General features: G+C 40.4%; 1 protein-coding gene across 2 annotated transcripts in view; it reads left to right on the top strand.

The window, feature by feature from the left end:
* The window catches only part of LOC116523026 (very long-chain acyl-CoA synthetase-like), a 39,889-nt gene that overhangs the window by 16,764 nt on the left and 7,977 nt on the right, over positions 1-15,148 (top strand). For both annotated transcript variants that reach the window (XM_032238178.1, XM_032238177.1), the window contains 3 exons: positions 5,228-5,318; positions 7,295-7,493; positions 11,607-11,704. In XM_032238178.1, coding sequence (XP_032094069.1) covers positions 5,228-5,318; positions 7,295-7,493; positions 11,607-11,704 — 388 coding nt within the window. The remainder of the gene's footprint in view (positions 1-5,227; positions 5,319-7,294; positions 7,494-11,606; positions 11,705-15,148) is intronic.

Here is a 15,148-nt window from a genome sequence, read left to right as displayed (position 1 = left end):
CGCGTGTGTGTATGTATATATATATTTGCTGATTTTAATATATACATATATAAAATATACATTTAATGTATGTGTGCGTGTATGTTTTGCATTTTTTGATGATAAATAAATGAAGGGAGATTAATATAGATCTATTACAATCTATTTAGCTCTCATCAGCTAGCCATACCCTTATCAGCTGAGCCTGGGGAATAATTAGATGTTTTGTCAAGGCACCTGGTATGCCCAAATATGGGAGGGAGCATACTGTATATATATATATACGTGTACGTGTTTGTGTACGTGTACGTGTACGTATACGTATACGTATACGTATACACATACATACATACATACATACATACATACATACATACATATATATATATATATATATATATATATATATTAGATTTTTTTTTTTTACAACCCCCGGTATGCCCAAATATGGGAGGAAGATCACTACTTCCATTCTCTGTCCTTTGGCTCGTCACAAGAGACCATCCAGGCAGAAACCCAATATTTTTACTTTTTGTTACATTTTGTTGTATTTGTGCTGATAAATAAATAAAGAGAGACTAGTATAGATCTATTTCAAGCTATTTAGCTCTCATCAGCTATCTGATCCCAGTAAGGGTATGGTTAGCTGATGAGAGCTAAATAGTTTGAAATAGATCTATACTAGTCTCCCTTTATTTATTTATCCCTTTATTTATTTATCAATATATATTTACAATATATATATCAGCAATTCTAACAAGAATTTATTTGTATTTGACAAAATTAAAACAGATGTTGAAAGGGTTTAAAAGTTTATATCATAGTCATGCCATTCTTTTTTGAAACTTCAGTTATCTGCTTTAAATCTTCATCTACCACTTGTGATTGATTTGATTATCTATAGCAGATTTCAAGTAAGCTACCCCCTCTATTAGGTTATTTTAACCCATATGTTACCATCAGGAAGTGTAACCATAAAATCAAATGTTCTACCACTGGAATTTATCCATCATATTTCCGTGATCCTTGTTATATCATATTTGATTTTGTGCCTTATGACAGTGGTCCCCAACCTTTTTATCGCCGCGGACCAGTCAGCCTGTGATAATTTTACCGTGGCCCGCTGAGCGCGCGCAGGGGTGGGGGTGGGGGTGTAAAAAAACTCCCAGCCCGGAGTACCCCTTTAAGTAATCCATATTTCAGTAAACTGATCTACCGTCAGGCTGTTGCTTGTAAACTGGACTAACTATTTCTAGTTAATTTCTAACTATTTGAATGGAAGATTATATGCTTATAGTTTCTATTCTTTTGTTAACACACAACCACATTTTTATTCTTCTACAGACACCATTTTTAATTACCAGGATAGTACACCAATGACAGCACCATGATCAGAAAATGTTAAATGTTGCATTATTTTCAATATGTATTTGTAAATATATGCCAAATAGATTGCAATCGCTTTCTGGACTTCCTTTAAATTTGCAGGTAAATGCTGCAATAGATATATAGCTCCCATCAGATTGATGATCACCCAAAAATGTTATTCATTGAATTCACTGTGAATCCTTTCTTAGTAAGTGCATTCAAGCCAGCCTACTACTAGCTGGTAGCCTCTCTGTCCATTCACCAAATTATCTGGGACAAGGGTGTCAGAGTGACATCGAAAATGTCAAGGTAATAGCCATGACTATGAAATTAAAAGCCTATTTATTCTTTTATTTGCATCACATAAAAACCAAGATGGTTCCCATCTTGAATTTTTCTAAATACATCCTACATACAACCATGATGCAGGAGTTTTCATTCAGCAAGAAAAAGGAACCGGTGACTTGAGCCAAGTCAACATCTGGAAATCTTATCCCAGTCATATCCAACCTAGCTTATTTTTTGAGATCACCTCAAGGCGAGCTGGAGCGGGACGCGCTGCGCCACGAGTTGGAGAGCTTGGAGAGGCTGAGCGCGCAACTTGGAGAGCTGCATCTCCGCCGCCTGGAGCCCGAGCTGGCCCGGCGGCAGCAGCAGCTGGAGGGGCTGTGGGCCGACTGCGCCGCTCTGGAGGCGCTGCTGGAGCAGCTCCTGGCCGAGCACGAAGGGCTGCAGGAAGCGCGCAAGCAGCGGCCAGCAGCGCTGCTGTCTGCCCCGCGCGTCCTCCGGGCAGGGCGCTCCGAGAAGCGGCAGCTGGCCTCCGACTACGCGCTGGTGGTGAGCTGGAGCTGTGCACAGAGCCTGGAGCGATACGAGGCCAAGTTGCGGGCGATGCAGGAGCTGGAAGGGGGCCGCCTGGGCCAAGAGGACCTGCGCAAGCTGCGCGCGCAGAACCAGGAGAGCCGCCGGCGCCTCGAGGAGCTGTGGCGCCGCTGCCGGGAGCTTTGCGCGCTGGGCGAGCGGCTGGAAGAGGAGCGGCTGGCGCAGCAGGAGAGCCACGGCGCCCAGCTGCAGGGATCATGGCCCCCGGCCGCTGCGCGGCCCGGTGCCAGGTACTCCGCGGCCCGGCACCGGTCCGCGGACCGGGGGTTGGGGACCACTGCCTTATGACACTCAGCTCGTTTTGCTTGTTACCTATAGAGTACTTTGTTCTTTTGTATAGAGTTATTTGAGACAATTGGATAGTCTCCCTAAGTTCAATTTCCTTTTTCCTTTGCCCCTTTATTAATCTAATCACTTTCCAATTGTTTTGCTTTGTGTTCAGTTTATTACTTGCCACTGTATTACTCATCAATGACCTTATTACTCCACCCTTTAGTTTAGTTTGAAACCCTTCAGATCGGGTTAGCCAGTTGTTTTCCAAAAACATATCATATTTTTTGCACAGTAAGATGCACTGGATCCTAAGATGCACCTACCTTTTGGTGAGGAAAACAACAACAATAAAACAATCTGCCTCCCAGCATCCATTGGTATTCATCTGGCTAGCATCCTTGCAGCAAAACAGTAAACAGCCTGGTCAGCTTCAGCACATTATTGCAGTCTGATTTAGCATGAGCAGCTGATTGGCAGTTGGATCGGCCTCCCAGAATACTGCCGATCAGCTGTTCCAGGCTATGAGGATTGCTGCTGCCCATTGCCACTGCCTTTCGTCACTTCCGTGCATCCCATTTTCGACCTCTACATGCCCCGTGTTTGGCCTCTGCATGCTCTATTGTTGGCCTCTGCACACCCAGACATACTCTGCATGTCCCATTTTAGGTCCATTCCAGCTGGTGGGGGCTACTACTGCTGCCTATCACCACCACCTATCACCAATGCCACCAATTGCTGCCGCCATCTATCGCTGGCGGCAAACGGTGGCTGCAATAGGCGGAAGCGGTGGTGATCGTGACATGATGCATCCAGCCCATGGGAGTTTGACAGCCCTGCTTTAGAAGGAAAGTAGAAGATGGAAATTAATTCAATCTTCTGAATGAGGATCTTCTTTTTTTTTCTTTTCCTGATAGTATCGCAGTTTCACAAGATATAGGAAACAATGTAAACCCATCTTTTGGGGGAAAACATGCTTTGCCTAGTCAAGGAAAATACTCCATCTTGGATGCCTTAGATTCAGCCAAAAATTGCTTATTCTCCAAATACACTTTCTTGAAAGATCTGGTGGGATAAAGATAAAAGTAATCTGATTTTTGTCAGTTATGACTTTGTCTAAAATGTTTACATAGCAGTTGCTTAATGGAAAGCAAACTCTTAATGCCGTAAAAATATCCCAGAAAGTGGTTAATGTATTAGACACTCTAGACCGCATCAGGATTGTGATCGACTTCAGGGGCCCGGGTGGGTGTGGCTGCGGCGGCCCTGGCTGTGGTGGCTATGGCCATGGTGGGCATTGGCAGTTCCCACTGCTGCTGTGTTCGCTCTCCTTGGCCAGATTGCTCTTGGTGTGTACGGGAGGGCAAAGTATGTGGGTCAGAGGGAGGCCTACTCCCTCTCCTTGTGAGGAGACCCGGCTTTGTAACCACAGCATCCTCAGTGATAGGATGGGAAACCACCAGGAGAGGTCAGGAGGAGGGGACAAGGGATGGCAAAAGGCAGGGCTGTTAGTGGCTGTGCTAAGGCAGAAGTTATCTCAGACCCTCACTCCCTCTCATTATTAGCTTCTTCTTTCCTTCCTTTTCCCCTTTTCTTCTTTTTTTCCTTTCCTCTTCATTCTCCTTTCTTTCTTCTTTCTTCCCCTCTTTTTCCTTCCTTGCTCTCTTCCCTTCTTTTTATTTGTCTACTTTGAGACCCCATCCCCACCCCCCATACCCAGGGCAGCCACAACCCTCCGCTAACTTGATTTCTAGCTCTGTTCTCCATCGCTGTGTGGAGAACAACTAAAGTAATCTGTGGGACTACGGTAAAAAAAAAAATATTGTTCAGACCTTTCAACTTATCACAAAAAAAATATATGAGAACATACAAAATCCTGCAAAAGCTTAGAGGACAGAAAGTTATCATGCCTCCAAAAATTTCATAAAAGATTATCACCAATATTACAGGGATGAGTGAGATGAGGTATATTTGCATTTTCAGGTAATCAGAGAGATGGGCAAATTTCTGAGGAACACCCCCCCCCCTGCAATCTTAGGTGGCAGGGAAAGATTATGGTGGAAGAGGATATACAATTGGACAATGTACTAGATGATAGTGACATCATCTGGCCAATATATACATGTGGGGAGGGGGGCAAATGAATTATTCTGTTGGTGTAGTAAAATGGTTGTCTTGCGGATCCTTGATCTATGTCATCCATAAAAATGAAAAAAGAAAAAAGGCTTCAAATTTATTGATCAGCAGCAGGTGGTACAAATCTCTTGTTCTCTGATCCTTGTACACCAGAAAACTAAACAATGTTTTTCACTGCTACAAAATTTCAAAAGACTATCAGTGGACAAACCAGCTCTCATTCCAGACCACCCTTGTATTGAGTTCAGATGAAGTTGCACAGTGCTATAGACAAACTCTAGCTCCAAATGCTCTCTCTTCAAAGCTTTTGAGCGTGTTTGAAGGTCCAATTTTGTCTGAGTGTCAGGAAGGATGATGTGATAAGGACTATATCTCAGGTCTCTATTTGATCCCTGTTACCCACCTATATTAATTTTAATTTTTGGATAAAAGTACAGAATATAATTATCCTATCATTTAGCAGGCATCAAATTGGAAACATTTGTTCAAGGGGCACCCTAAGAGTTGTGGGGTTCTTTGTGACCTACTGCTGAAGTTGCTTAGAATTTCTGTCTTGTGGCTCTTACCAATTTCTGTCTATTCTTCTATGCAGAAGATGACAAAATTTGAACTAATTCAATATGATATTGACCAGAATGAGGTTGTGAGGAATGAAAAAGGATACTGTGTCCCGGTGGCCCCAGGTATGTTACTAAAATTTATATTTGGCAATGAATTTGACTTTACAAAAGCAAAGTTATGGGCTACTTCCAATGATGAAACGGGTTCTCCTCTCTGTGCCAGTGGTCAGATCTTTGAGGGTTAAATCTTTGATTGTCTCCATGCCACATATGAGTTTTCCCCAGAACAGTCACTTGATCACAGCAGTGAATGAGTTGCAAGTTCAGTTTCATGGGAGTGGTTATGTGAAACATCTGGAGAAATCTGACTCATTCTACCTCCCAGCTCTTGGGATATCAACACGAAGGCTGCATTTCATGCCTGGGAAAAGAGATTAAAATATGGTATTCTGGAGATTACAGATGATAAATTTACAAAACTCAGTTTCTTCTTTTATGGAGGAAAAATGGAATTTACATATTGTGGATTTAAGCGGTGGAGAGAGAAGCCCTTGTTGCTAATCAGGCAATGATCAGCTGAATCTGTGCTCAATTATTGACTTAGACAGGGAGTGTTTTGATTTGTCATAAGTTCTCTACAAGCATTGCGAATATATAAACAACTCTGTGCACATCGAGTTGATTTTCAATAGCTGCAACAACCAAAACATCCCAGATCATTACCATATCTTTTTTTTCCATGTGAAGACTGATATTGTAGAAATTGGTTATGTTAGACTGAGATGGCGAAAGTCAGAAGGAAACTGATGTCTGAGTTTACCTTGTGGGTTCTACATAAAATAAACAGGTAAACTTTGTGCAAAACAATTAATAGACATAAGCCAAAACAAGGACAAGTGATGTCAGAGCGTTTTAATTTCCCAGGATGCTCTGTGCATCCAATGAAGTGAATTAAACTCACAATTAGAAAAGGTGCTACCAAATCTTAAATGACAGAAAGTGACTTAAGTGACAGAAAGACTGATCATCCAGCAAAGCCTTGGCTGCTTTTTAGCAATGTGTTTGGAACTAACATTACTCTTGAGCTTGGGTTTTTAATACAAAAGCCCCAGGCCAGTTGTGCACATTAGAATGTATCCTAATTTTCCCACCTATGCAGCACATAAGTTCACTTGGCCGTAATCTCAAGTCTTTCCGTGTGAAAATATAGAACTATTAAATGTATGGGAAATAAAGATGCTATTAAAATGTATAATAAATGGTCTTATTTTGTTTTCTTGATCCCCACAAAAGATCAAGTGTAGTTCAGTCCCCCCACTCCAATTGTACACTATTCATTCGTTAATATGACTCATGTGGTGACTACTAACCTGGATGGATTTAAAAGAATTGAATATGTTTATAATGTCTTTATTGCTCTTTTATTTTTCATGCCTCTGTTCACTGAAAAATAAATGATCCTTGTGGATTTTTTCCTCCACTACAGTTGGGGCAGAGAGCAAAAAATACAGGGCAGCCCTTTTGTCTCCTTTGTGAGGGCTGAGTATTATTGCTTTTACCACTGCAATGATTCATTTAACAAGTGTGGCAAGAAAGGTTGTAAAATGAGGCAAAATATTTTATCAAATCTCTCACTTAGCAGCAGAAATATTTGGGCTCAACCTTGGTCGTAAATTGAAGAGGTTTAGAGTTCATGAGTTTAACAAAGGGAATCAAGTAAGAGCTATCCTTTCAATAGAAAGGGTTGCATCAATCAATTAGAAAAAAGTTTCGTACGTTTTGAGCTATCGACAAGAAGGCTACATTAAGTTCACTTTTCTAGAACTATGCTTTTCTCCACATAAAAGCAATTGCTTGAATGTAATTTATTACTTTTGAGAATTAGAAACATTTTTCACATACATATATTATAGGTCGAATTAATATGGCAAAGTTGTTTTTATTAACTTACCAAATTAAATAAAAAAATAAATCTTTAATTGTTTTTTTTTAATTAAAAAAAAATAGAATGTTTTCTGGAAAATCCAAAGGGAAATAAGTGGAAATAAAGTGCTTGCTCGAGAATGAATATTAATTGATTAATTGATTCCTAATTGCAGGTGAAACAGGTTTGCTAGTAGGCAAGATCACTGAGAGGACTCCATTCTATGGCTATGCAGGAGATTATCAGAAAACAAGGAAGAAGATTCTCCAGGATGTCCTAGAGAAAGGAGACAGGTATTTTAATAGCGGTGACCTCATGATGCAAGACCACGATGGATTTATATACTTCCAGGACCGAGTGGGAGATACTTTCCGGTGAGTCCCATAGACACTAAAAGCTGATATCCATTCCCTGCTTGCTCTCACCTTTTTAGCATTTTTATAAATAAATCAAGATGGCGGACATACCTAAAACATCTTCCTTTTCCTCCCCCCCCAAAAAAAACCCCATGAGGAGGATTGGACTGAAAGAGAATGGCTGGCTTAAAGTGACCCAGATGACTTTCATAGTTAAGGCAGGTTTACAATGTATGGACTCCTGATTTTTGGCCTGGTGTCTTAACTTCTAGACTCTAAAACTGACCTTTTCACCTCTTTTGGGCAAATAAGACAGTGCTGACTGTCTGCTACTTTTTTATTCTGCAATATATTAAAACTTCTATTCCAACTGGCCAGTGTGTGTTTTGCCTAGGAATTAGGAGCAGCTAAAGACAGCAATGGGCAATCTTTTTTTTTTTTTTTAAATATATTTTATTCATTTTTCACATTCCATTTGCAATCACTTATATACAGGGTATTTACTATAAGAAAAGAAAAAAAAAGAAAAAGGGAATAAAACGAACAAATAAAAAGGAAACACAACTCATCATTCACAACCCCACCTAACCCTTCCATCCTCCATACACCCCATCTACCCACTCCAACTTTCCTTTCTCCCTCTAACACTCCCCTCCTACTTCCCTTTCCCCTCAAACCTTCCTTCTCCCCTTACTCCCCGGACACCCTCCTTACATTCCCCTTACTCCTTCCTTACTCCTCCCTCTTCTTTCCCTCTACCTCCCTCCTTGGTGTATTCCTTTATTCGAGTGTTGTTTGATCTGATAAAATGAACCAAGGAAAAAAAAAAGAAAAAAAAAGAAAAAAAAAAGAACCGCCGTATATAAATACATTCTTGTTCTTATTAAGACTATGTTAACACCCCCCCACCCCACCCCCCACAAATCCCCATCCCTAATCCTCCCGACTTCCCAGGGCCCACACCTGGCACTACCTTCTGTCTAAAATATCTTGTATACATATGGATTAAAAAAAATAAAAGTAATATATCAAAAGAAAGAAAAACAGAAAAAAAAGAAGAGAGAAAAGAAAAGAGAAAAGAAAAAAAAGAGAAACCACTCTTTGTGTTGATCTCAGCCCCCCATCTTTATCTATGCTTAAATAGTATAAATCATTCTATCTGTATTTTATTCTCGTCTCTTACTTCTTTGCTATTTACCCCAACCTTCTGTAGATTCTCCCGTTCCTCTTCCTAAACCTCGTGATCCCTTCCGATAAAATTTAAGCAACGTGGTTCATGCCATATATTCAGATATAACTTTACAGACGAGTAATCAAACTTTCCCTTCTAGTAAAATTTAAACAGCGTAAATGATCTTTCTTAACCCCCTTTTCAAACAGTAATTCAAAATAATCTAGCCAAGCTTCCCCTTCTTAGTAAAATTAAGCAGCGTAGATCAAATATTACTTTACACAGGAATCAATTTCTATCTTAAGATAATTCCAACCGACTTCCTCTTCTAATAGGATTTAAGTAACGTAGTTCATTCCACATGCATTTTACCCTCATCCCTTACTTGTCTGATATTTACCACTATCAAATTTATACTAGCATTTGTTTAAAATGTAGCTCAGAGCGATTTCAACCAACTTTCCCTTCAAATAAAAGTTAAATAGCATGGATCATTCCTTGTATTCAAATAATACTTTCAGCAAGAGCCAGTTAACCTTCTATTTTAAAGTAGTCCCTTCTAACAAAGTTTAAACAACATAAATCATTCCGCATTCTTTTTACACTTATCTTAAGATAATCCCAACCGGCTTTCTGTTCTAATAAGCTTTAAACAACGTAAATTTTACCCTCATCCCTTGCTTGTCTGATGTTTACCACTATCAAATTTATGCTAACATTAATTTAAAATCTAGCTCAAAGTAGTTTCACCCAGCTTTCCCTTCTGATAAAAATTAGTCCGCTTTTTCTACCGGAGAGAGGTATCAAACCCCCATTCAGTCCTCAACTTTAGCAAGCATTTTGAAATGTCTAAATTCTCGATCTCCGTTTTTCTGCTTCTCCAAGGGAGGAGGGGCTACCCCCTCCATCTTGCAGCCACATGGCCGGCCGCTTGCCTTCTCCTTCCGCTTGTCTCTCCTCTCTTCCAAGCGCGTCAGGAAGTCCCGCCTTCAGAGTCCTACAATAGAAATCTTGAGCCTCCGAAACAGAGTTAAGACGAAATCTTTGATTCTCAAATGTAACCGTGATACCGGCAGGGGCCTCCCATCTGTATTGAATCTGTTGACTCCTAAGCTCCTTAGTTAAAAAGGTGTAGTCCCTTCTTGCTTTCAGCATCTGAAAAGGAATATCTTTGAAAACAATCAGGTCCTGGCCGTCAACTCGGAGACTGTTATTATGAAACTTTTGTACAATCGCATTTCTAGATTCTTTTGTAGAGAAATGTATAATTATGTCCCTCGGGAGCTGTCGCTGTTCCGCTATCAATGAGTTCTGGCGATAGATTTTCCGAATCTGCCAATCAAAGTTAAGTCCCGGGCTTCCCAGCGCATGGCTGAAGGCTTCAGCAAAGGTCTGTTTCAAATTCTCTTGCTCCTTTTCACGGAATCCTCTGACTCTTATTGCAAATGCCTTCCTATTAAAATTTATCATCATAAGCTGTTCTTCATTGTCTCTAATTTTTTGTTGTAAAATTTGAATATTGGTAGTCAAATTAAAATTAGCCTTCTCCAGACTTTCCACTTTGTTCTCTATTTCAGCAGAGTAATCTGACAGGGCAGACACGGCTGCAAACGTATTCGCCTTCATTTGATTAACTTTAGACTTTAGATCATCATATAGTTCCAATACAAATTCCTTAATTTCTTGTTTAAAGGCATTAAACATTTTAAAGAGATATTCCTGTGTTAAAAATTCTCCAGTAGAGGGCATAGGAGACAAAGGCTGTGGTTCCAGTAAAAATTCTTTAAATTCTTTAGACACATTTGTAGCAAGACGCTTCTTTGACCTGGGTGCCATAATAAATAAACAAGTAAGCAGCGCTTCGCTCCCCTCTATTTCCAAAGAAGAAGAGTTTATTTTGTTAAGGAGCGGTCTGCAGGAAGATAAAACCGGCTAAGTACATCCACTATCAATCATCCACGGAGAGAAATCGCCATTTTGAAGTCCATTTAGACAAAGAAGTCTCTAAGACAAATGGTGCTGGTATTTAAGATAGTAATAAAAGCATAAATCTCACAGGGGTGGGACCCGCCCGTATCAACTCTAGCTTGAAAAAACTTTGTTTTGTCCTGGGGGGGGCTAGCCTGTCTGGGGCTGCCAAAAAAAAAAAAGGCAGCTGAGAAGAACTGGCTGGAGATAAAAGCTCCGCTCCGGCTGGATCTAATCTCTTTCCACAGCCCAAAAAGAGAAAAAGGCTGTGGTTTACGAATAGACCCTAGCCTACGGAACTATCCTCCCTGCCCCTTTCTTAGCCAAAAAGGGGTGCTATCTATGATCTTATTTAGATATACAGACCAGATCTCTGAGGAGCTCGATGGAGCCCTCCTTGGCAACAGGCCACGCCCCCAGGAAGTCCCAGCAATGGGCAATCTTTTGACTGCAGAACCTGCATTCCAAAGTCAGCAATGGGCAATCTTTTGACTGCATTCCATATATCTGAATATGATGTGAGAACACTAACTGTACAGAGTCACATTATATATTCCTTCCTTCCTTCCTTCCTTCCTTCCTTCCTTCCTTCCTTCCTTCCTTCCTTCCTTCCTTCCTTCCTTCCTTCCTTCCACCCTTTCATTTTATTTTGTGTGCACATGTATGTATGCTATACCCATGCAGAATTTTAGTGAGAAATAAGCAAAAAGCTTCCAAAAACCAAACTTCAGGTCAATGTGGTATCCAGATTTAGAAAGACAAAGAAATATAATAGCATTTCAAACAGGGAAAATACATCAAGAAATAACTTGTGAAGCAGAAGGTCTCCAGTTTCAATCTGCTATAAATAGGGGCCGGTATTATGAGGGAACACAGAAAGGGCTTCATCTAAGGTTTACAATCATGCTTTAGTAATAAAGTTTTTTTGGGGGGGAAATTCAGTTATAAAATGAACAAATGGTGGTTAATAACTTCTTTTTCACTTGTTATAGATGGAAAGGAGAGAATGTGGCTACTACAGAAGTTGAGACAATTCTTGTTATGCTGGAATTTATTCAAGAAGCAAATGTATATGGAGTGTCTGTGCCAGGTAGATTGAAATGTATTATTTAAGAAGTTTATGTTTAGTGTCTGTAAAAGAATAATGCCCAGAATCCTAACAGGCATTGCATGACCTATCAGTCACAATTCTTAGGGACATTGCCCCCATTGCAAATATTGGATAAGGTGTTGTTTTCTTTAATAATAATAGTGAATTCAAGTATTTTTGAAATGGTTTATAACATATGCTAGTAAAAAAAGTAATTTGTTGTAAAATGCTGACTACTTAAAAACTGAAGCTAAAAATTAGAGCATAATTTAATAACATTAACTTTATGTCTAACAAAAAAAAATTAACCAACTGCCTGAATAAGGCAGATTTTTGGGATGGTGGTGGCAGTAGTGGGCTATAGAATAGGTTTCCTGGGCATGAAGGATACAAGTTTAAAGGTGTAAAGATAAAAATATTCAGAAAGGAGACTGTATGGATGTTACATTTTGGCAGAATAATTATGAATGATTTACATGGTTATTGAATATCTATGTTTCTGGGGTGGTGTATTTAAATATACCAACACCTGATAAGATTTCAAAGTTTGATGTCTTGGTTCTTGTTTTTATTTTCAAAGGGAGACAGAAATAGAGGTTGCTACTTTAAGCATTGTTACCAATCTTTTTCTGTTGTTTTACATTTTATTATAATTCATAGTAGTTGCAAGAAAATAAAAATGCAGGGTTGTATTTGGTAGCCAGATTTTAGAGAACATTTGAGGTGGTGTGGGCGTGTGTGTGTGTGTGTGTGTGTGTGTGTTATTTTTGCAATTAGTTTTGCTAAAAATCATATTTGAACGGAATGATCAGTTTAGATATTGTCCTTTACAATTGCGTCAAGATTTATAAAGAAAACATTTGAACCAGCTTTTTACATGGACAAATCAGTTAAATATTAATTTGGGGTAATTTAGTTATTGAAACATTGATACTAACTTGAATTTTATGTAAGATTTTTTCCCAATCAAATGGGGTTATACTTACTGGATGGTAGTTGTTATCCTACACAATTCGTATTAGAACAGGTATATTATATTAGAGCAGGTATTAAATTCTTAGAACAGATATATTGAATTTGCAGTCCATGGGCTGTATTTTAGTTTTAGCTTCTCAACAACAACCTTTCGGAAAACTTGGAATGGAGTTGCCAACATTATATAATTACAATTTCTGGCAGTGAGATTTTACAGATCAACCTCTTTCCCCCCCACCCAAATGCAGCTCAGTGTGGACAGAAAGGAAGGCCTTCTGAGTGACAACAGTCTTCTTTTCACTTCAGCTCCCTGCCTAGATACCACAAAAGGTCCAAAATCACACTGCCAAAAGAAATTATTCCGGCAAATGATTCTTGCAGAAATATTTTTTTTGTTTTGTTTTCTGAGGTCTGGATTTTTTTTAAGGACAGGCATATCTCCCAAAGGTTTTGCTCACATTCACTCTTTTCTTTTTCTTTTTCTAAAAAAGCCAGTCACTTTATTCAACGCTCTTTTAACTTCAAACAGTTGCTAAACAAATTGCCATAGCTTGAGGACTTCCTGTAGTACAGTAGAATAAACAAATTGGCTTACTTTTATAGCTATCCATTATATCCATGCAATTTTACATGCTTATTTTATAGTTTGCACTATTTTATATGACACCAGAGTGAAGTTTTTGTGTATTTATTTTTTCATTTTATAATGAATTGGCTACTACTAATTCCCTAATGAGGGGTTCTGGAATTCACATGAGAAAAACATTTGGAAGGCAAAAGGTTAAGCCAACACTTTTTCTCTTGCTATTCCTCCAGTGCAAACCTGTGTCTATTTCCTGTGCGCTGCTTGGAGAATCCAAGCATGGATTAAATTCAGCCTATTAGCCTCGACACTGAGTTGAAAAAAGTCTTGGCCACATCTCTCTTGTCCTCCAGAAGCCAGATTTTTAACTCAGTCTAGTCAAAACGAGATGTATTCAAGACTTTCTTCAACTCAGTCTGTTTAAAATTAGATTAAAATTAGATTTGCAGTCATCTTGGATTCTTCAATTAAATTTATGGCATTGTATATATGGAGTTGGGAATTCGCAGGTTAGCCACAAGTGAGTGCACGGGTTTTTTCCTGGCTCGCCGGAAAGAACCGCCACCACCATTTTTATTTGGACTGATTTTATAGCTCCTAAGGATTTTTGAGTTGTGAAGCTTAAGTGGCTGGAAACTTTGCCCGACCTTTGGGCTAATCTCCATTGGTAGTAGGGAGGCGGTTGCTAACATGATGAGAGCCGGTTCACTGCTGCTGCATGACATTTCTCCCTTGCTCATTGCTTCCACGATTTCAATTGTGTGCCTGGCAATTCACACCCTTTGCTTCTGACGTTACTGTTAACTTGGCAGCGAGAGACCTGATCAATTCCTGGCGGAGCTATTTGGAGTCCGAGGTGCCTTTTCCGCTTGCCCACAGTTCCCCAGCAATTTCTGCGTTGCTTTCCCACCTGTTTCATCGCAGTCTTCTTCAGTCTTTCCATGCTGAGTACTGTGGCACTTCCAAGGACATTTACAGCCCTTGCAGAGGCTTATCCTTTGGCAGCAGTCTTCACGGAGTTTGCCTTCAGCCTAGTGTTTGTTGAGCACTCCAAGATGGCAGATTGCTTGATCTCAGGTAGTAGCGGTACAGCACTGCCATCCCCCAGCCAATCACCCTCCACTGAGGCTTCCAGCTGAAGAACTGGTAGGTCACCACAAGGGGCCCTTCCACCAGGGCCAAAGCCAGCAAAGCCAGCAAGTCTAAGTCTTGCTTCGAGAGATCAGTGGCTGATAGGGGAATGGAAGGGAGGCACAGGGCCTTGCCAACGCGGGCCTCCAGGGCCATCGTTAGAGAGTCTAACCTCCCCCCTTCACTGGTAGATGAAAGGGGATCCCCGGGTTTAAGGGCTTTTTCTCCCCCTATATGTCTTTATCACCATACAATGACTGACACCAGGGGCTTTCTGTGGCTGATGTTGGTCTAGGACCTGATCTCCCAGCCTGCATATCAGCAGCAGGTCTAGACCCTCCTCTCAGGGTAACACGTTCTGCCCCTGAGGCTACTTTCATCCCCACTGCAGCAGGGCTCCATTCAGAGGATGGTCACAGTCTGGTTCTCCAAAAGGAGCTTAGGGACCTAATTTCCATTGCCATTTCTCAGATCAAATGTAGAGGACGTGTTACATCCAAGGACTGCTCTTATGGCCCAATCAGGTCTAGCTGGGGATCCAGCTTCTCCGCAACGTTCCTTACAGAACAAGGTTTCGCTGTTGGGAGATGAGGAGATAGGGGAGCAGGAGCTGTCAGAAGATGAGGGTTTGGCCCCCGACAGGCCTTCATTCTCAGGCCTATTCCGCACAGCCTTATTTAAGTTCCTCTTGTACAAGGCCAAGGCCACTGTGAACATGGAAACATTGGAGGCTCCAACTGGGGCCACCCTAGGGT

This window comes from Thamnophis elegans, chromosome Z (genome assembly GCF_009769535.1).
Source record: "Thamnophis elegans isolate rThaEle1 chromosome Z, rThaEle1.pri, whole genome shotgun sequence".
NCBI classification, from domain to species: Eukaryota; Metazoa; Chordata; class Lepidosauria; order Squamata; family Colubridae; genus Thamnophis; species Thamnophis elegans.
Note: the sequence above shows the minus strand (reverse complement) of the source record. Positions and strands in the feature narration are given on the sequence as shown.